The 15,086-nt window shown below is 42.6% G+C and overlaps 1 protein-coding gene across 1 annotated transcript; it reads left to right on the forward strand.

Moving 5' to 3' along the window:
- Window positions 1–6,543: 6,543 nt before the first annotated feature.
- abhd8b (abhydrolase domain containing 8b) lies at window positions 6,544–14,397 on the forward strand. The gene is given in 5 exon segments (XM_085386143.1): window positions 6,544–6,802; window positions 9,721–10,530; window positions 12,235–12,405; window positions 12,836–13,052; window positions 14,110–14,397. Coding segments are annotated over 4 exon segments (1,476 nt in total). The 5' UTR covers window positions 6,544–6,802; window positions 9,721–9,730.
- Window positions 14,398–15,086: the final 689 nt, after the last annotated feature.

Here is a 15,086-nt window from a genome sequence, read left to right on the forward strand (position 1 = left end):
AACTCCCTGAAAAGTCTTCAGCTAATCCAAAATGCTGCAGCAAGAGTCCTGACAGGGACTAGAAAGAGAGAGCAGATTTCTCCTGTTTTGGCTTCCTGTTAAATGCAGAATTGAATTCAAAATCCTGCTCCTCACATACAAGGTCTTAAATAATCAGGCCCCATCTTATCTTAATGACCTTGTAGTACCATATCACCCTATTAGAGCACTTCGCTCTCGCTCTGCAGGCCTACTTGTTGTTCCTAGAGTATTTAAAAGTAGAATGGGAGGCAGAGCCTTCAGTTTTCAGGCCCCTCTTCTGTGGAACCAGCTTCCAGTTTGGATTCAGGAGACAGACACTATCTCTACTTTCAAGATTAGGCTTCAAACTTTCCTTTTTGCTAAAGCATATAGTTAGGGCTGGACCAGGTGACCCTGAATCCTCCCTTAGTTATGCTGCAGCAGACGTAGGCTGCCGGAGGATTCCCATGATGCATTGAGTTTTTCCTTTCCAGTCACCTTTCTCACTCACTATGTGTTAACAGACCTCTCTGCATTGAATCATATCTGTTATTAATCTCTGTCTCTCTTCCACAGCATGTCTTTTATCCTGTCTTCCTTCTCTCACCCCAACCGGTTGCAGCAGATGGCCCCGCCCCTCCCTGAGCCTGGTTCTGCCGGAGGTTTCTTCCTGTTAAAAGGGAGTTTTTCCTTCCCACTGTTGCCAAAGTGCTTGCTCATAGGGGGTCATATGATTGTTGGGTTTTTCTCTGAATCTATGAAGCGCCTTGAGGCGACTTTTGTTGTGATTTGGCGCTACATAAATAAAATTGAATTGAATTGAATTGAATTGAATTGAATTGACTTGAATTGAAAAGGAGATGTAAATTATAACCGTGCATGAGTGGATTTGCCAGTCCTTCCGGTTTCTCGTGGATTGCTGGGTTTTGGTTTCTGTATGTTCTCCCACCTCGCTGTCACCTGCCTCCTTGGACTCCTTACAAGTAGTTACATAGCAACAACAGCCATGGCAACTTACACAGCAGCTCTGTATGATGTAAAAGGACAAAAAAATAAAATAAATTAAAAATAAAATCAAACATAAAAAAATGCTAAGATGGGGAGAATATTATTTGTGTATGACATCTGTTTTCACTGTAACTTAAGAAGATTTGTGCAAAAAACAAACAAACAAAAAAGCAAAATATCTGGATTTAAATGGGGCTTCTGGATAACAGGGACACTTAAATTATAACTGGCTGACTGGCTTAGTTACATAGCAACAGCAGCCACGGGGCCTTATGATGCTGGAGGATAAATGCTAAGTAGATGGAGAGAGTATTCAGATTCACAAACTAACGTATTTAAGCTCTTTTAGATTACTGTTGTCTTGAAGGATGACTGTATAAATGAGTCTGAATTGAATTTAACTGAACTGAATGTTCTGTGCTTATGACTTCTCATTAACTGGAGGGGTCATCTGAAATGGTAAAATGCCCTGTATTTGTACTAGGGCTGCCACAAACGACTACCGATTAATCAGATCATCATCCATTGGACGTAAAAAGTACAGCTTATTGCACCGGCAGCATCTGCTCTTATATAACTATCATTAGCTTACAGCTTTAAGTGTTTAAGGTCTGTGCTAACTAAAAATAAAGACAAGATGATAGTTTATTAAAGTTTAATGAAATTTGCAGATTGTTTCGGTGAAGTTTAATAAACTCCTTGCTATCTAAAATATAACAGGACACAGGAGTAAATTCTCGAGCATCTCACACTTCTGATAATCAGCTGTCTGCTTGAGGTTTATTCAGCTGTGTAAAAACTATAACTTTAATCTCAGCCAAACCGATTTACTCAGGAACAAATAAAACACTGAAAAAAGCCAAACAATAACATTTTAAGTTATCTAAGTGACTCATATATCATGTTTAACCTGAGTAGCGAAAGACGGCGGTGGGTTTGAAAATGATTTGCCGGGAGTCCGGTGTTCTCACGGCGCTAGTGAGCCTAGCCCCCGGCTAGCTATCGAGCTAGTGGGTAACAGACGTCTCCGAAAACGTCGGCGCGCTTTTGAAAATATGCGGTGTCTTGATAAACTGAGCAGATATTTGAGGTTTACACAGCTACATTCTCGCCTGAAAATATGTTAAACGTTTATTTTGTGACCCAGAAAGAACAATAAGAGTAATATTAAAACTAAGTAGCTGCCGCCATTGTTGGAATGGCGGCATTCATAGCTGGGCCGCGCTATGAATTCTGGGACAGAGCTACTTCTTCTTTGGTGTTTAACTGGCATCCTTGTACATGCAGTGCTGCCATCTTCTGTTTCAGTCCGTTATTACACTCTTAAATCCTGCTACTTATTCCTGCGTCTTTGGGGATCTTACAAAGCTTCAAACGACGCGTCGACTATTAAATCAGTCGTCGACGATTTTGATAGTCGACTAATCGTGGCAGCCCTAATTTGTATAGTGCTTTACTTTGTCCCTAAGGACCCCAAAGCGCTTTACACTACATTCAGTCATCCACACATTCACACACTGGTGATGGCAGCTACATTGTAGCCACAGCCACCCTGGGGCGCACTGACAGAGGCGAGGCTGCCAGACACTGGCGCCCCCGGGCCCTCTGACCACCACCAGTAGGTTGCCTACAGGTGGTGGTCAGAGGGCACCGTTGCGGGTGAAGCGTCTTGCCCAAGGACACAACGACCGAGACTGCCCGGGGCTCGAACCGGCAGCCTTCCGATTACAAGACAAACTGCCAACTCTTGAGCCACGATCGCCCCTGTCATTGATATTCAAACCAAGACACTTTCAGAATTTGACCTTTCAAGTTAACCAGTGTAAAATCTAGCTTGCAAAATGCTTGGTGAGAATAGAATAGAATAGAATAGAATAGAATAGAATAGAATAGAATAGCCTTTATTGTCATTGTACAGAGTACAACGAAATTGGAGTGCCACTCCCTTGGTGCAAGTTTCAATAATAAATATAAATGTAAAATATAAAAAGTACAAAAAAAAAATCGTAAGTACTCAAACAATAGTAAGTACAATATATACAGGATAGCAGCATTAATATGATGACAGTATGAATAGCAGCATAATATAATGACAGTGACGGTATGGTATAGGTTCAGTTGTTTTTGTGCTTATTTACTACGGTGATAGCTCTGGGAAAGAAGCTATCCCTGAATCTGTTTGTCCTGGTTTTATGTGACCTGTACCGTCGGCCTGACGGTAATAGTTCAAACAGTTGGTTGCTGGGGTGAGAGTGGTCCTTGATGATATTGCCAGCTCTGCTGAGGTACCGAGAGTTTGCAGTGACCTCCAGGCTGGGCAGAGAGCAGCCAGTGATCTTCTGGGCTGTGTTGATGACCCTCTGCAGTACTTTCCTGTCCGCAGCTGAGCACCCTGCATACCATGTTGTTATGCCGTACGTTAGGATGCTCTCTATGGTGGCTCTGTAAAATGTCACCAGCAGCCTCTCCTCCAGGTTGTTCCTCCTGAGCACTCTCAGAAAGTGGAGACGCTGCTGGGCCTTTTTTTTTTTTTACCACCGCCGTGGTATTTGTAGTCCAGGAGAGGTCATCAGAGATCTGCACGCCCAGAAACCTCATGGAGTGTACCCTCTCCACACAGCTCCCGTGAATGTAAAGTGGGGCCGGGTCTGCTCTGCCCTTCCTGAAGTCCAAGATAAGTTCTTTAGTTTTCGTGGTGTTCAGTTGGAGGTTGTTAACTGAACACCACTCAGTCAGTCTGTTGACCTCATCTCTGTAGTCCGACTCATCCCCCCTTGAGATGAGTCCAACCACTGTGGTGTCATCCACGAAAAGTGAGTAAAGAGAGTTATTTAAAAGTGAGGTGAAGGAAGTATTATTAGAAGTGAGTGAAAGAATTCATGGTTTTGTTAAGCAAGGCTGTCTAAGAAATTGACCACATTTAAAGGGAAACTGTGGCTCAGCTAATTTGCTTTCCTGATCAACAAAAGAAGAGAGAGAGAGACAAAGGGGTGTGGCAGAGAGAGAGAGAGAGAGAGAGAGAAGCAGACAAGATGCAAGAAAAATTAAAGCTGCAAGCAGCGTTATGAGGGCCCTCGCACCCCGGCGTGTCGAGCCACGCCCAACACCTAAAACCAGCACGTCCGATGTGATGTCACATTGATGGAATTCATGCATTTAACCACCAGCTAACAATTCAACTCATTCATTCATGATTAGTTAGTCGTTCCACTAGGTGGCGCTCTAACCATTATGTACAAATGGCATAACAAACACTTCCAAGCTCGAGTCTCATCACACCTGAGACGTTTGGGAGAGATTGGACATTGTGTTTTTGAGTGACAGCAGATTACTGCTTTTTGGCGAGTGATTCAAACTCTAAGTGCCACCATAACCACCCCGTTTCCCTGGACGTAAAAAGCTTCGCAATTTAACATCACAAAGGTCTTTAGATTCCACACACTGGAGAATGGTTCAATATGATGAAATCCCTTGGAGGAGTTCGTCAAAGTATGAAGCCTGAAAAGAGGGGAAAATGTCGCCAAAATTACACATTAATTTTAAAATGGCTGACTTCCTGTTGGATTTGGGATATTGCTCCAAGAGACTTTTTTGTACATCTTGATATTTTCCATAAGCTTACCAGGTTTCAGACTCATAGATGAAACACAGAGCTGGGGCTGATGTTTTGAAATTTTGTAGGGGGCGCTGTGGAGCAATTTCGCGCTATTCAATGAAAATGATCACATGACAACAAAGCCTACATCCATTTGGAGGTGTGTGCCAAATTTCAAGCCTCTATAAACTTTCCAAGCCCCTCAAAAGCCACTTCATCTTTCATGGTGAACCGCGTTGCCACCAGGGTGCGCCGTTCAGTTTAAAGTCACAATTTTTGCACTGAAGCATCACGAGGGACTGATGGTGATATTCACCGCTTTTGAGGTGGCCAAGATGAATCTGTGAAAATCAGTACAACAAAATTAAAGCCATGACATTTCCTGTTGCCACTAGGTGGCGCTGTCCGTATTTCCGACAATGGGCACATCAATCTGTTCAGGGCGGGTCTGACATCATGCCTGTAAAGTCTGGTACTGATCAGACTGGATTTCATTGAGTTATACTAATTTGTTTCTTCATGGCATGACATTAAAGTTCGCCACGCCGCTGGGGTCACACCCTTTTGCGAAAAGTCACAGTTTTCACTGTAACCCAAGACCAACTCCTTAAGGCTTTTCTGGAGAAATTTGAGGCTGCAGATGTCACCCATCACTATACTGTACCCCAAAGTGTAAAACATGACATTTCCTGTTCCCACTAGGTGGCGCTGTCCCTTATGTCAAATATGGCAGTTGAAATATGTTCAGGGGTGGAGCCTTATCATATGTGTGCTCTTTGGTCAAGGTCAGAAAATGTATGACAAAATGAGAGGCAATAAGATTTTCATGGCGAGTCATCGAAATTCGCCATGGCGCCACGGCCTTATAGTATTGTGAAAACTCAAAAGCTCCGCAATTTAACATGGCACAAGGGTGTAGTTGACACTGTCCAAATTTGAAGCTTATAGGACCAAATCCCAAGGAGGAGTTCGTTAAAGTTCGAGGCATGGAAACGGTAAAATCAGAGCCAAAATGTCACCTTCAATCCAAAATGGCGGACTTCCTGTTGGGTTTAGGACATTGCCATAATAGACTTTTTTGTTCGACTCTGAAAGTTATATAGGTGTACCGACTTTCAAACATGTAGGTCATACCCATACCGGGGGCTCGCGTTTTTCATTTTTCTAGGTGGCGCTACTGAGCTAATTTTCCCTGGCCATGTCTGAGAACATTAAAATACGTAAATTTTCACCAGACCTGACGCGTGTGCAAAATTTCATGAGTTTTCGAGCATGTTTAGGCCCTCAAAAGGCCAATTCATTTGCCGAAATAATAATAATAATAATAATAATAAACAGAGCAATTACAATAGGGCCTTCGCACTGTCAGTGCTCGGGCCCTAACAAAGAGGAAGCGGTGAGGAAAGGTGGCAAGGAAGAATGGACTGAGTGCTTTCTAAAAGTGTGCCAGTGGGTTTCGGATGAAAAGCCACCCCCCCCTCCCCTCTCTCTCTCACACACACGCACGCACGCACGCACGCACGCACGCACGCACACACACACACACACACACACACACAGGCAGGAACACTTCATGCCCTTAAATGTATGTCGACCAACAAGATTTTTATTGTCAATTGTTCAAACATTTATGCTTATATTAACTTTTTATTTTATTTTAGAAAAGCCGCAGGTATTGTTGTTCCCCCCCCCCCCCCCCCCGACACACACCCTTCTTTACGTTTCTTTTTCTTTGCTTTTTTAATTGATTTAAATGTTAATCGGTTTTACTTCACTGGCACCTTTCCCGCCGGACAAACAGGTTTCTCTCCAATTGTCTGGTCTCCCCTTACATAGCAGCGGGGGACAAGTGTTCACTCCCACTAACAGAACAGGGAGCCAACGGTGTTTGTAAGACGATCAGCTATCGATGGATTAAAAACATCCGCGGAGCTCCGGTGGGTTTCTGAGCGCACGCGCAGATATTTCAGCGTGGACGTGGAGTTTCTGGAGCGCGCAGATATGTGGATCTACCTGTGACCCACAAAGAGATGCGCTGTCAGTCGGTCGATACTGGCCGCCATGTGGACAGGGCAACAAAATCCAGATAAATTAGATTACTGGATTGACCGCAACAGATTATAGTTCTCCTACTTCCCCGATGCTTGACGACAAAACAATCTGAAAAATTAGACGGAATTTGAAGGGAAACAGGGAAAGGTAAGCCTTCTGATTTAATTAGTGTGTTTATCCCATTTTTTTCTGCGGACTGTAAATATTCAGATTATAAAGTAGTTTAAGGATTTCTGCAGGAGGCAAGACGAAGGTCGCTATGTAAAGGTGAGCTCCGTCATTGAAGACGCACGGGTCATTCGTGTAAATAACGAAAAGGATTTTTATTTGACGTTACATTCTAGTGTACACTGAAAAGAGAAACCTTCTGGCACTTGCTTCACCTGATGCATCAGACAGTGAGTCTATTCAAAGAGCTTTGATTGTGTTTAGTGAATGGATGGGCCCAGCAGCTTTAAATACCAGGTACAAGACTCCTATTATTATTATTAGTAGTAGTAGTAGAAGAAGAAGACCACCACCCAAACCATTAGAGATGGATTTTCGTTGTTGTTTTGCTTAAATTATTTCTTAATGGTCACTTTGATGAATTTGTAGTTACAACAAACTGGTTATAAAAATGTATAACTTACTAACATATCACATTTCAAAGCTTCAGTCCACACCTGATATGTGATTCTAGTTGTGTCAAACATGTCAGCAAATGCAATGGATCTTTAATGGTGCAGCACAACTAATACACTGATTAAATAAACAAGTGCGAGACTATAGCAACAGTGAAGCTAATGCAGTTGTTTTTAATCCGAATTACAGTCTCTACTCGTTTTTCTGCGCATCAGTCCCACTGTGATTGTGTCTAACCTGCATGCAATGTTATATAACAGCCAGTCACAGTCTCTGACCGCAGGGCCCGAGCAGGAACTTTAGCAAGAAGCAAACTCACTAATAGGGACGACTTTAATCAGGTGATATTTAAATGGACGGCACAGCCACAGGGAGGATGTTGTGAATATCTGCCTGTGAACATAAGCTCATCATGGTTCAATCAATAGATAGTAACACCCTGGCTGTACTTTGCATAAAAAATATAGTGTTAGATGAATGTAGGTACTTTCATGTGTGACTTTGTGTTACAATATGTTAAAAAAAAGAGTCCTTCCCACTCTGCATCTATGTGAATGTGTCCTGATTGTGTTAAGACCTTTGTGTTCAGTTCATTTACATCAGGGGTGTCAAATTCGTGGCTCGGGGGCCACTTGCGGCCCACGTCACTTGCGGCCCGTATATTGACGTGAAGAAACATAATGCAATTTGAAGGGACTTCTTATGTTTGGGAGGATTTGTTTGTTGTTGAGTGCGATGCTAAAATAAGTTCTTTAAAAAGCCAAAAATGATTCAATATGAAGGCAACATGAGCAGAGAGCACAAACATGCTGAGGGATCGGCTGTCTGCTGTCACAGACTCATGTGTGCACTTAATACAAACAAAACAATAGCAGAAGTGATGCCACGTGTGAAAGAGAGAACGAGTGTCATTATTTGGTATTTCAATCAAAGGCTTCAGTTAGTTATGAGTTTGCAGTTTTGTCTTGTTATACAATATTTGAAATGTAAATTCTGGTGAGGGGGATGAGGGGGGATCGGACTATGTGACAGGGGGCGTGGTAGATGGATAAATGTTTATCTTTTATGCTTGTAAGCTGGTTCAGGTTATGATCCAGCCTCGCCAGTATTTTATACAAATGGAACAGGAAATAAAATGCGTCACTCCTTCTGCCTGATCAAAATGATGCCTTTTGTTGTGAGATGAATGGGCGACCCTCACTTATGTGAAAATGCCGCTCTCAGCCTCTTCCTGTCAGTACAGGCAGCACCGCACTGTTATTTGGAGAGTGGATGTGCCAGTATAAGCAGAAAGGACTAAAAGGGCCAAGCAGGAATATTGTTTTACGTTGTGCTTATAATCCCCACATGAAAACAGGAGCTGATGTAAAGTTGAGAGAAAAACGCAACAGTATAAAACTGTCTCTGCACAGTGCCATAGTTTCCTGTTTTTATCCAGAGACAGATTGTGCTCTGTGGACTTAAACAGAGAGACTGAGAGTATAATCCTTTCTAGTAGGGAGGAAGGTAGGATAATGCAGCCAGCAGAGACGCTTGCAGACCCTGCATGGCTGCTGTTGCCATAGCAGATAATCAACCAACAACTGATACTGCAGGAGGACCTGTGTAATGCACAGCGACACCTTTTGGGGGCTGTTTAGTTACAAAATTGTTGCAGAAGTTTCAAAAGAAGCAAGGAAGTAGAAAGGTGGTTGTATTGGAATTGAAGAATATGATATACAGTAGAAGAAGAAGAGCGTGCTGTCTATATGAGCTTAATTTACACCAAAGTAACACTGGCTTTTCTTTATTCATGAATATCCTTCAATAATCACTGAGCAACGCTTCAAAAAAAGCACCTTTAATCACCGATGGGTTGTTGTGTGGTTTTAACCAGTAGTGCTGCTGCGTGTTGCTCCTGCAGAGCGATCACATGGTGGACAGCTTTAACTCAGGGAGCTATTACCATCCGTTCATGTCTATTAATACCACGAAAGGCCGTGCTGAGTAAAGATGGTGATCAGTTACATCTGACAGAAAGCAGCAAGGCTTTAAGTTGTAAACAGATGCCGGGTTGTAAAGGCACCTGAACTTGTTTATTTCTCTGAATGGTACATTTAAGCTTCCCAGATAGTCAGTTGATGTAGAGAAGTCTTAAATGACATGCAGCATATATTTACTTAATATTTGCCATTTAACTCTGCTGTTTCTCCAAATGCATGTGCTTGATGCATGTATGCATGTGTACTGTGCCTTCATCTCCTCATATTCATCTTCCTGAGCGAATTTCTAATGACATGAGCAGAGAATCATTTTGCCATAGTTTTGTGTTCTTATTCTGGCTTAACTAGAGAGCTTGCTTGTATGATAAAGGTTCACATTGCTGCCTGTCTGCATCTCTTCAATGACCCTCTTCGCTCGTGTTTCTTATGTGTGTTTTTATGTGACTATATTCCCTGCAGACTGGCAGCCATGCTGACCAGCTTTCTGGAAGGTCTGCTCTGCTGCTTCACCTCAAAGCCGACCAATATTGTGGTTCCTGTAGAAACCTCAGAACCTGCTGATGGCTACGAGTTTGTGGAGGTAAAACCGGGCCGCATTCTGCGAGTTCGGCATATCATCCCCGACAGGCCGGTGGTGGAGGAGCCCACCGGGCTTGGTGGGAGTGTGAGCTGCAAACGAAAAATCACAGTTTACCGTAACGGACAGCTGTTCATTGAGAACTTGGGTGACAGGGCGAGTGCAGAGCTGAAAAGCTGCCAGAATGGAGAGACAGAACCCAACAGCACCATGGAGGTAGAACTGACGGACTGTGGTAATTCGTCGCCGCCCGTCAGCATTCCTGAGGCGAGATCAGACTCTCTCACGGCTGGAAACAACGGCGCATCCGACACAGCAGCAGCAGTGGGTGAGGCTTCTGCTGCTGGACAGACTGACCAATCTCAGCAACCCAGGAAGCGCAGGCGGAAGCCCAAGCGCACTGTGGTGATTGACTGTGAAAGGAAGATATCAGCCTGTAAAGGGACACATCCAGATGTGACGTTGTTCTTCATTCACGGAGTCGGAGGTTCGCTGGATATCTGGGGAAGCCAGCTGGACTTCTTTTCTCGGCTGGGCTACGAAGTGATTGCCCCGGACCTGGCAGGACACGGAGCCAGCTCAGCACCGCAGATTCCTGCAGCGTATACGTTCTATGCGCTGGCTGAGGATATGAGAATCATCTTCAAGAGATACGCTCGGAAGAGGAATATCCTCATAGGACACTCTTACGGGTGAGTCCCAGATCACAGCGTTCAAACAGAACACGGTCCGGAGGTCATCCAGAAGTGTTCAGGAAACCTCAGCGCCTCTTTGTTTCAGTCATTTGTCAGGCAAAGATCTGAGATCTTACTGGAGGTTCTGAAATATAAGAATTTACTCTGCAGTTTCATTAAAATTCAACATATTTAGATTTCATGAAGATAAAACAAGAATTTTACCAAACCAACTTCAAGCACTTTAACAGTCACAGCAGTTATAAAGTGATACACAAAAATGATTAAATACATTAAAAACAATCAAAAGTACAAAAATAACACCAATTAAGCTACAATAAAAACAAATACACTGGTTCAAAGACCACAAGGGATGAATAATTAAAAATGTTCAAAACTAATTCTAAAAATAGTTTTTTTAGACACATCATAATAAGCTATGGAAAATAAAGTTGCCAGTAAACAAAAGGTGTAGCAACATACAGTGGGACATGCTATACAGTAACAAAAGATATGTTAAGAAGAACTGTTAAACTTCTATAATTAGAGCTATAATTAAAACCACAAATGTAAATTATACAGCACAGACATTTAGTATGTGAATAACATATATATTTAATTTCAAAGGGACTTTCTAGTCTAACTAAATAAATGATTCTTTGCCCTCATAAGCATGAAACAATAACTTTGAGTAAAATACAACAGAATAAATGGTAAACAGACTGGTTCTTATAAAGTGCTTTTCTACTCTACTCAGCACTCAGGTAGCTTTATACAACTTACATGATTCATCCAAGCACTTTTTTCTATGCATATGTGCTTTCTGACTAACATTTACACTGATGGATGCATCAGAGAGCAACTTTAATTCATTTTTATTTAAATAGCACCAAATCACAACAACAGTCGCCTCAAGGTGCTTCATATTGTAAGGTAGATCGTACAATAATAGATACAGAGAAAAACCCAACAATCATATGACCCCCTATGAGCAGCACTTTGGTGACAGTGGGAAGGAAAAACTCCCTTTTAACAGGAAGAAACCTCCGACAGAACCAGGCTCAGGGAGGGGCGGGGCCATCTGCTGTGATTGGTTGGGGTTGGGGACTAACTTGGGTTTAGAATCTTTCCCAAGGATATTTGGCACCACCCACAAACCGCCAGCCTTCAGTTAGTATGTATGCTCTGCCTCCTGAATAAACCTGTAAACTGAATCTATGCCCATCCAGTGAACTCCTTTTGACCAGATTCTAATAAGTGTGTTTTGCATTGTATGTAACAAAAATTACATGGAAAGTTTACACGTAATCAAATTCCTGTAATTTCCTGCAAACAAATGACTTGAAGTCGGCATTTTGTGCATAAATACTTTTTCGAGTGTAGTGAATATAAATAATGCTAAATTTTATTCTGTCTGTTATTTAGCTGGGTCTTATGCTACACTAACTTCCTTTTACTTCCTGTATAGCCATTAAAATCAGTGTTATTGCTGTTAACTGTGATAATTATTGCTCAGTTTCTTACACACTATATTTAATCCAGACTTTAAAGACGTGCTGACTTGTGAAAATGTGAGCAAGTGAAAAAGTGAGGCACAATATTTGGACTCACACATAAAAAAAGGCCAATTCTGAACAGTAGATTTCAAAGATGACTACCACAGCATGATTACCTGGTTTTTTCAGTCTGTCCTGTAACCGGCCTGTTGTTCTTTTTGTCTAGTGTGTCGTTCTGCACCTTCCTGGCTCATGAATATCCAGAACAAATTCACAAGATGGTGATGATCAACGGCGGCGGTCCCACAGCTCTGGAGCCCAGCCTCTGCTCCATCTTCAACCTGCCCACCTGTGTGCTTCACTGCCTCTCCCCGCTGCTCGCCTGGTGCTTTCTCAAGTAAGACAGCGAAATTGAAAGATCCTCCAAGGAAGGAGGCACGACTCAGTTTGTTTTCTGTTTCTCTAAACAGTTGAAGTTCAGGTTTGTAGCCTCCTAAACATAAACGCAATGAGTCCAGTCAGATGAAATGTGCACACAGTTGGGTATTTTGCAGTGTTATACATTGCTTTTTCAATATTACATCATAGTGCCAATATTTATTTAAGACCAATCGTATTTACACATTTTGCAGAAAGAGTGTGAGTAAGAGAGTTTGACAAAGAAATAAAAGTCGTGCAGACAGTAAAACTGTCTGTAGTAGCAAATCCTGTTTATTGTATGTGTAATATCATGTATGTAGGATAATTCTTCTTATGTTTAATCTGCTGTTAAATTAATGTTTAAAATAATAATTTTTTCTTTGGTATAAATGTCGTCTACTCTGCAGGGCGGGCTTTGCTCGGCAGGGCGCCAGGGAGAAGCAGTTGCTGAAAGAGAACAATGCCTTCAATGTGTCGTCTTTTGTGTTGCGTGCCATGATGAGCGGGCAGTACTGGCCTGAGGGGGACGAGGTCTACCACGCTGAGCTGACAGTGCCCGTCCTGCTGGTGCATGGCATGCATGACAAATTTGTCCCTGTTGAAGAGGACCAACGAATGGCAGAAGTAAGTGGGGGGTCTCACACTTCCTAATGAAGCTATTATTATTATAAATAACAGATTGTTGACTGAAAACATCATTCTGTGGTGAAAAGGATAAGAAATGTGTCCCAGTTTGGAAAGAAGAAAATCCAGTTAAAAAACTTCATTAAAACAGACGTTCAGCTTTATTTATACAGCAACAAAGCACAACAACAGGTGCCTCAATGTGCTTTATATTGTAAGGTAGCGAAAACCACAACAATCAGAAGATCCCCAATGAGCAAGTGCTATGGTGACAGTAGGAAGGAAAAACTCCTTTTTAACAGGAAGAAACCTCAGAACCAGCTCAGGGAGGGGCGGGGCCATCTGCTGCAACCAGCTGGGGTGATTGGAGGAAGACGGGACAAAGACGTGGAAGAGCGTCATAATTTCAAAGCTATGTAATATAAGATAAGAATCATCACCTTGCTTTGTGTTTCAAGTTGAACTCTCTGGTGAACATTTGATAATCTTTCAGCCTGGTTCTTCTCTCTGATGAAAATAGCTGCTCTGCACGCAGCGATGAAATTAGCTTAGGAAACAGATCGTTCCCTCAGGGGTCGGTAATCAAAGCAAAGATAGAAATATAATTCTCAGGTGGCCAGAAAAACAACTGAATCAGTGCTTTGCTAAACAAGCAGCAGTTTGCAAACAAATTCACCGTAACAAGCTGAAATATGAAATCAGGTCAGTTTACAGCATCCAGTGAATGTTTAAAAAAATCAGCTGCTTTAACAAATTCTCAGGTAAACAGCAGCTAAAACGATGATGCAGCGGCTGAACTTTAGTGGCTGATTCATGAGAAGAGACACAGAAATTCATGTAAATGCCAAATCGTGTCCTTCTGTCAACTTACACACATAATGTGCTTGTTTTCCGCCCACTAAAAAGGACCAAAAGGTTTTGTTTGGATTCACACTTTGACTCTGATTCATTCATTTGAACTGTAGTTTGTTATTTGCAGAAATATTTGACAATATCATTCAGAAAGTGTTGAGCTGGTGATGAGTCTAACCTTTATTCTTATCCTTATTTTTATCAGATACTTCTAATGGCGTTCCTGAAGGTCTTGGAGGACGGCAGTCACATGGTCATGATGGAGTGTCCGGATCCTGTTAATACGCTCCTGCACGAGTTCTTCCTCTGGGAACCGCTGACCCTCCCAGCGCCAAAGAAAGAGTCCAAAACCCGTCCAGAGACCGCTAAAGCTCGAACTGATAACACTCAGGCGATAGCTGAGCCCAGCAAGGCCCGGCCTGCGACTGCTAAACCAGCCCAATGAAGCGGCAGCAGGTTCACATCAGAGCTGAAACACTGGTTGTTACGGTGAATCGTGGTCGGCCAGTCGGTGCATCACAAGCATCCCAGTGCATCTGGTGCAAGCTGTTAAACCTGATGATGAGCCAGTTAACTGGTCCTGCTGGAGGCGGGACACTCTGCAGAGGTCACTGATTCCAAATAAACTCCAACCACGTAACACACAGCAGCGAGGACGCGTTTGTGCCTTGAACTGATGCGTTACAGTGACGGTACCTGGATCGGGGAAGCACAAATGGAAACAGCCACGAAGGCAACGATGAAAACAGCTGCCAAGTGGGAAAGATGATAAACTGGGACAAGAACATGTGGCTCCTGGTTGAGCACAAGCTGTAATTAACAGCTGAGACTCAACCTTATGAAGTGTAGCTGGATAGTCAGTCATTGTTTTTATTCCTCATAAGTATTGTAAACCTTACCTGTTGTAAAGGTAAGCATGCGAAAATAACACAATGCCATACGCAAAATAACTAATTGAGAAGATGTTTTTTGATGAAAAACAAAACCTCCATCCATTGGCCTTTTTCTTCTCTCTTCTCTTCTTCTCACTGATGCATGAAGCTCAGTGTAGCTATGAAAGCAGCTGCTTCTGGTATTTAATAGAAATGCATTAATGGGGGTTTGGGGGGGATCCAGAAAGAAGTGAAAGTAAGTTTGCTGCTTCTGAGACATCAAGAAAATGATGTTCAATCGAGTGTGCAC

The sequence above is a fragment of the Rhamphochromis longiceps genome, linkage group LG17 (genome assembly GCF_057381845.1).
Source record: "Rhamphochromis longiceps isolate RC_006_pf linkage group LG17, R_longiceps_female_GT1.1, whole genome shotgun sequence".
NCBI classification, from domain to species: Eukaryota; Metazoa; Chordata; class Actinopteri; order Cichliformes; family Cichlidae; genus Rhamphochromis; species Rhamphochromis longiceps.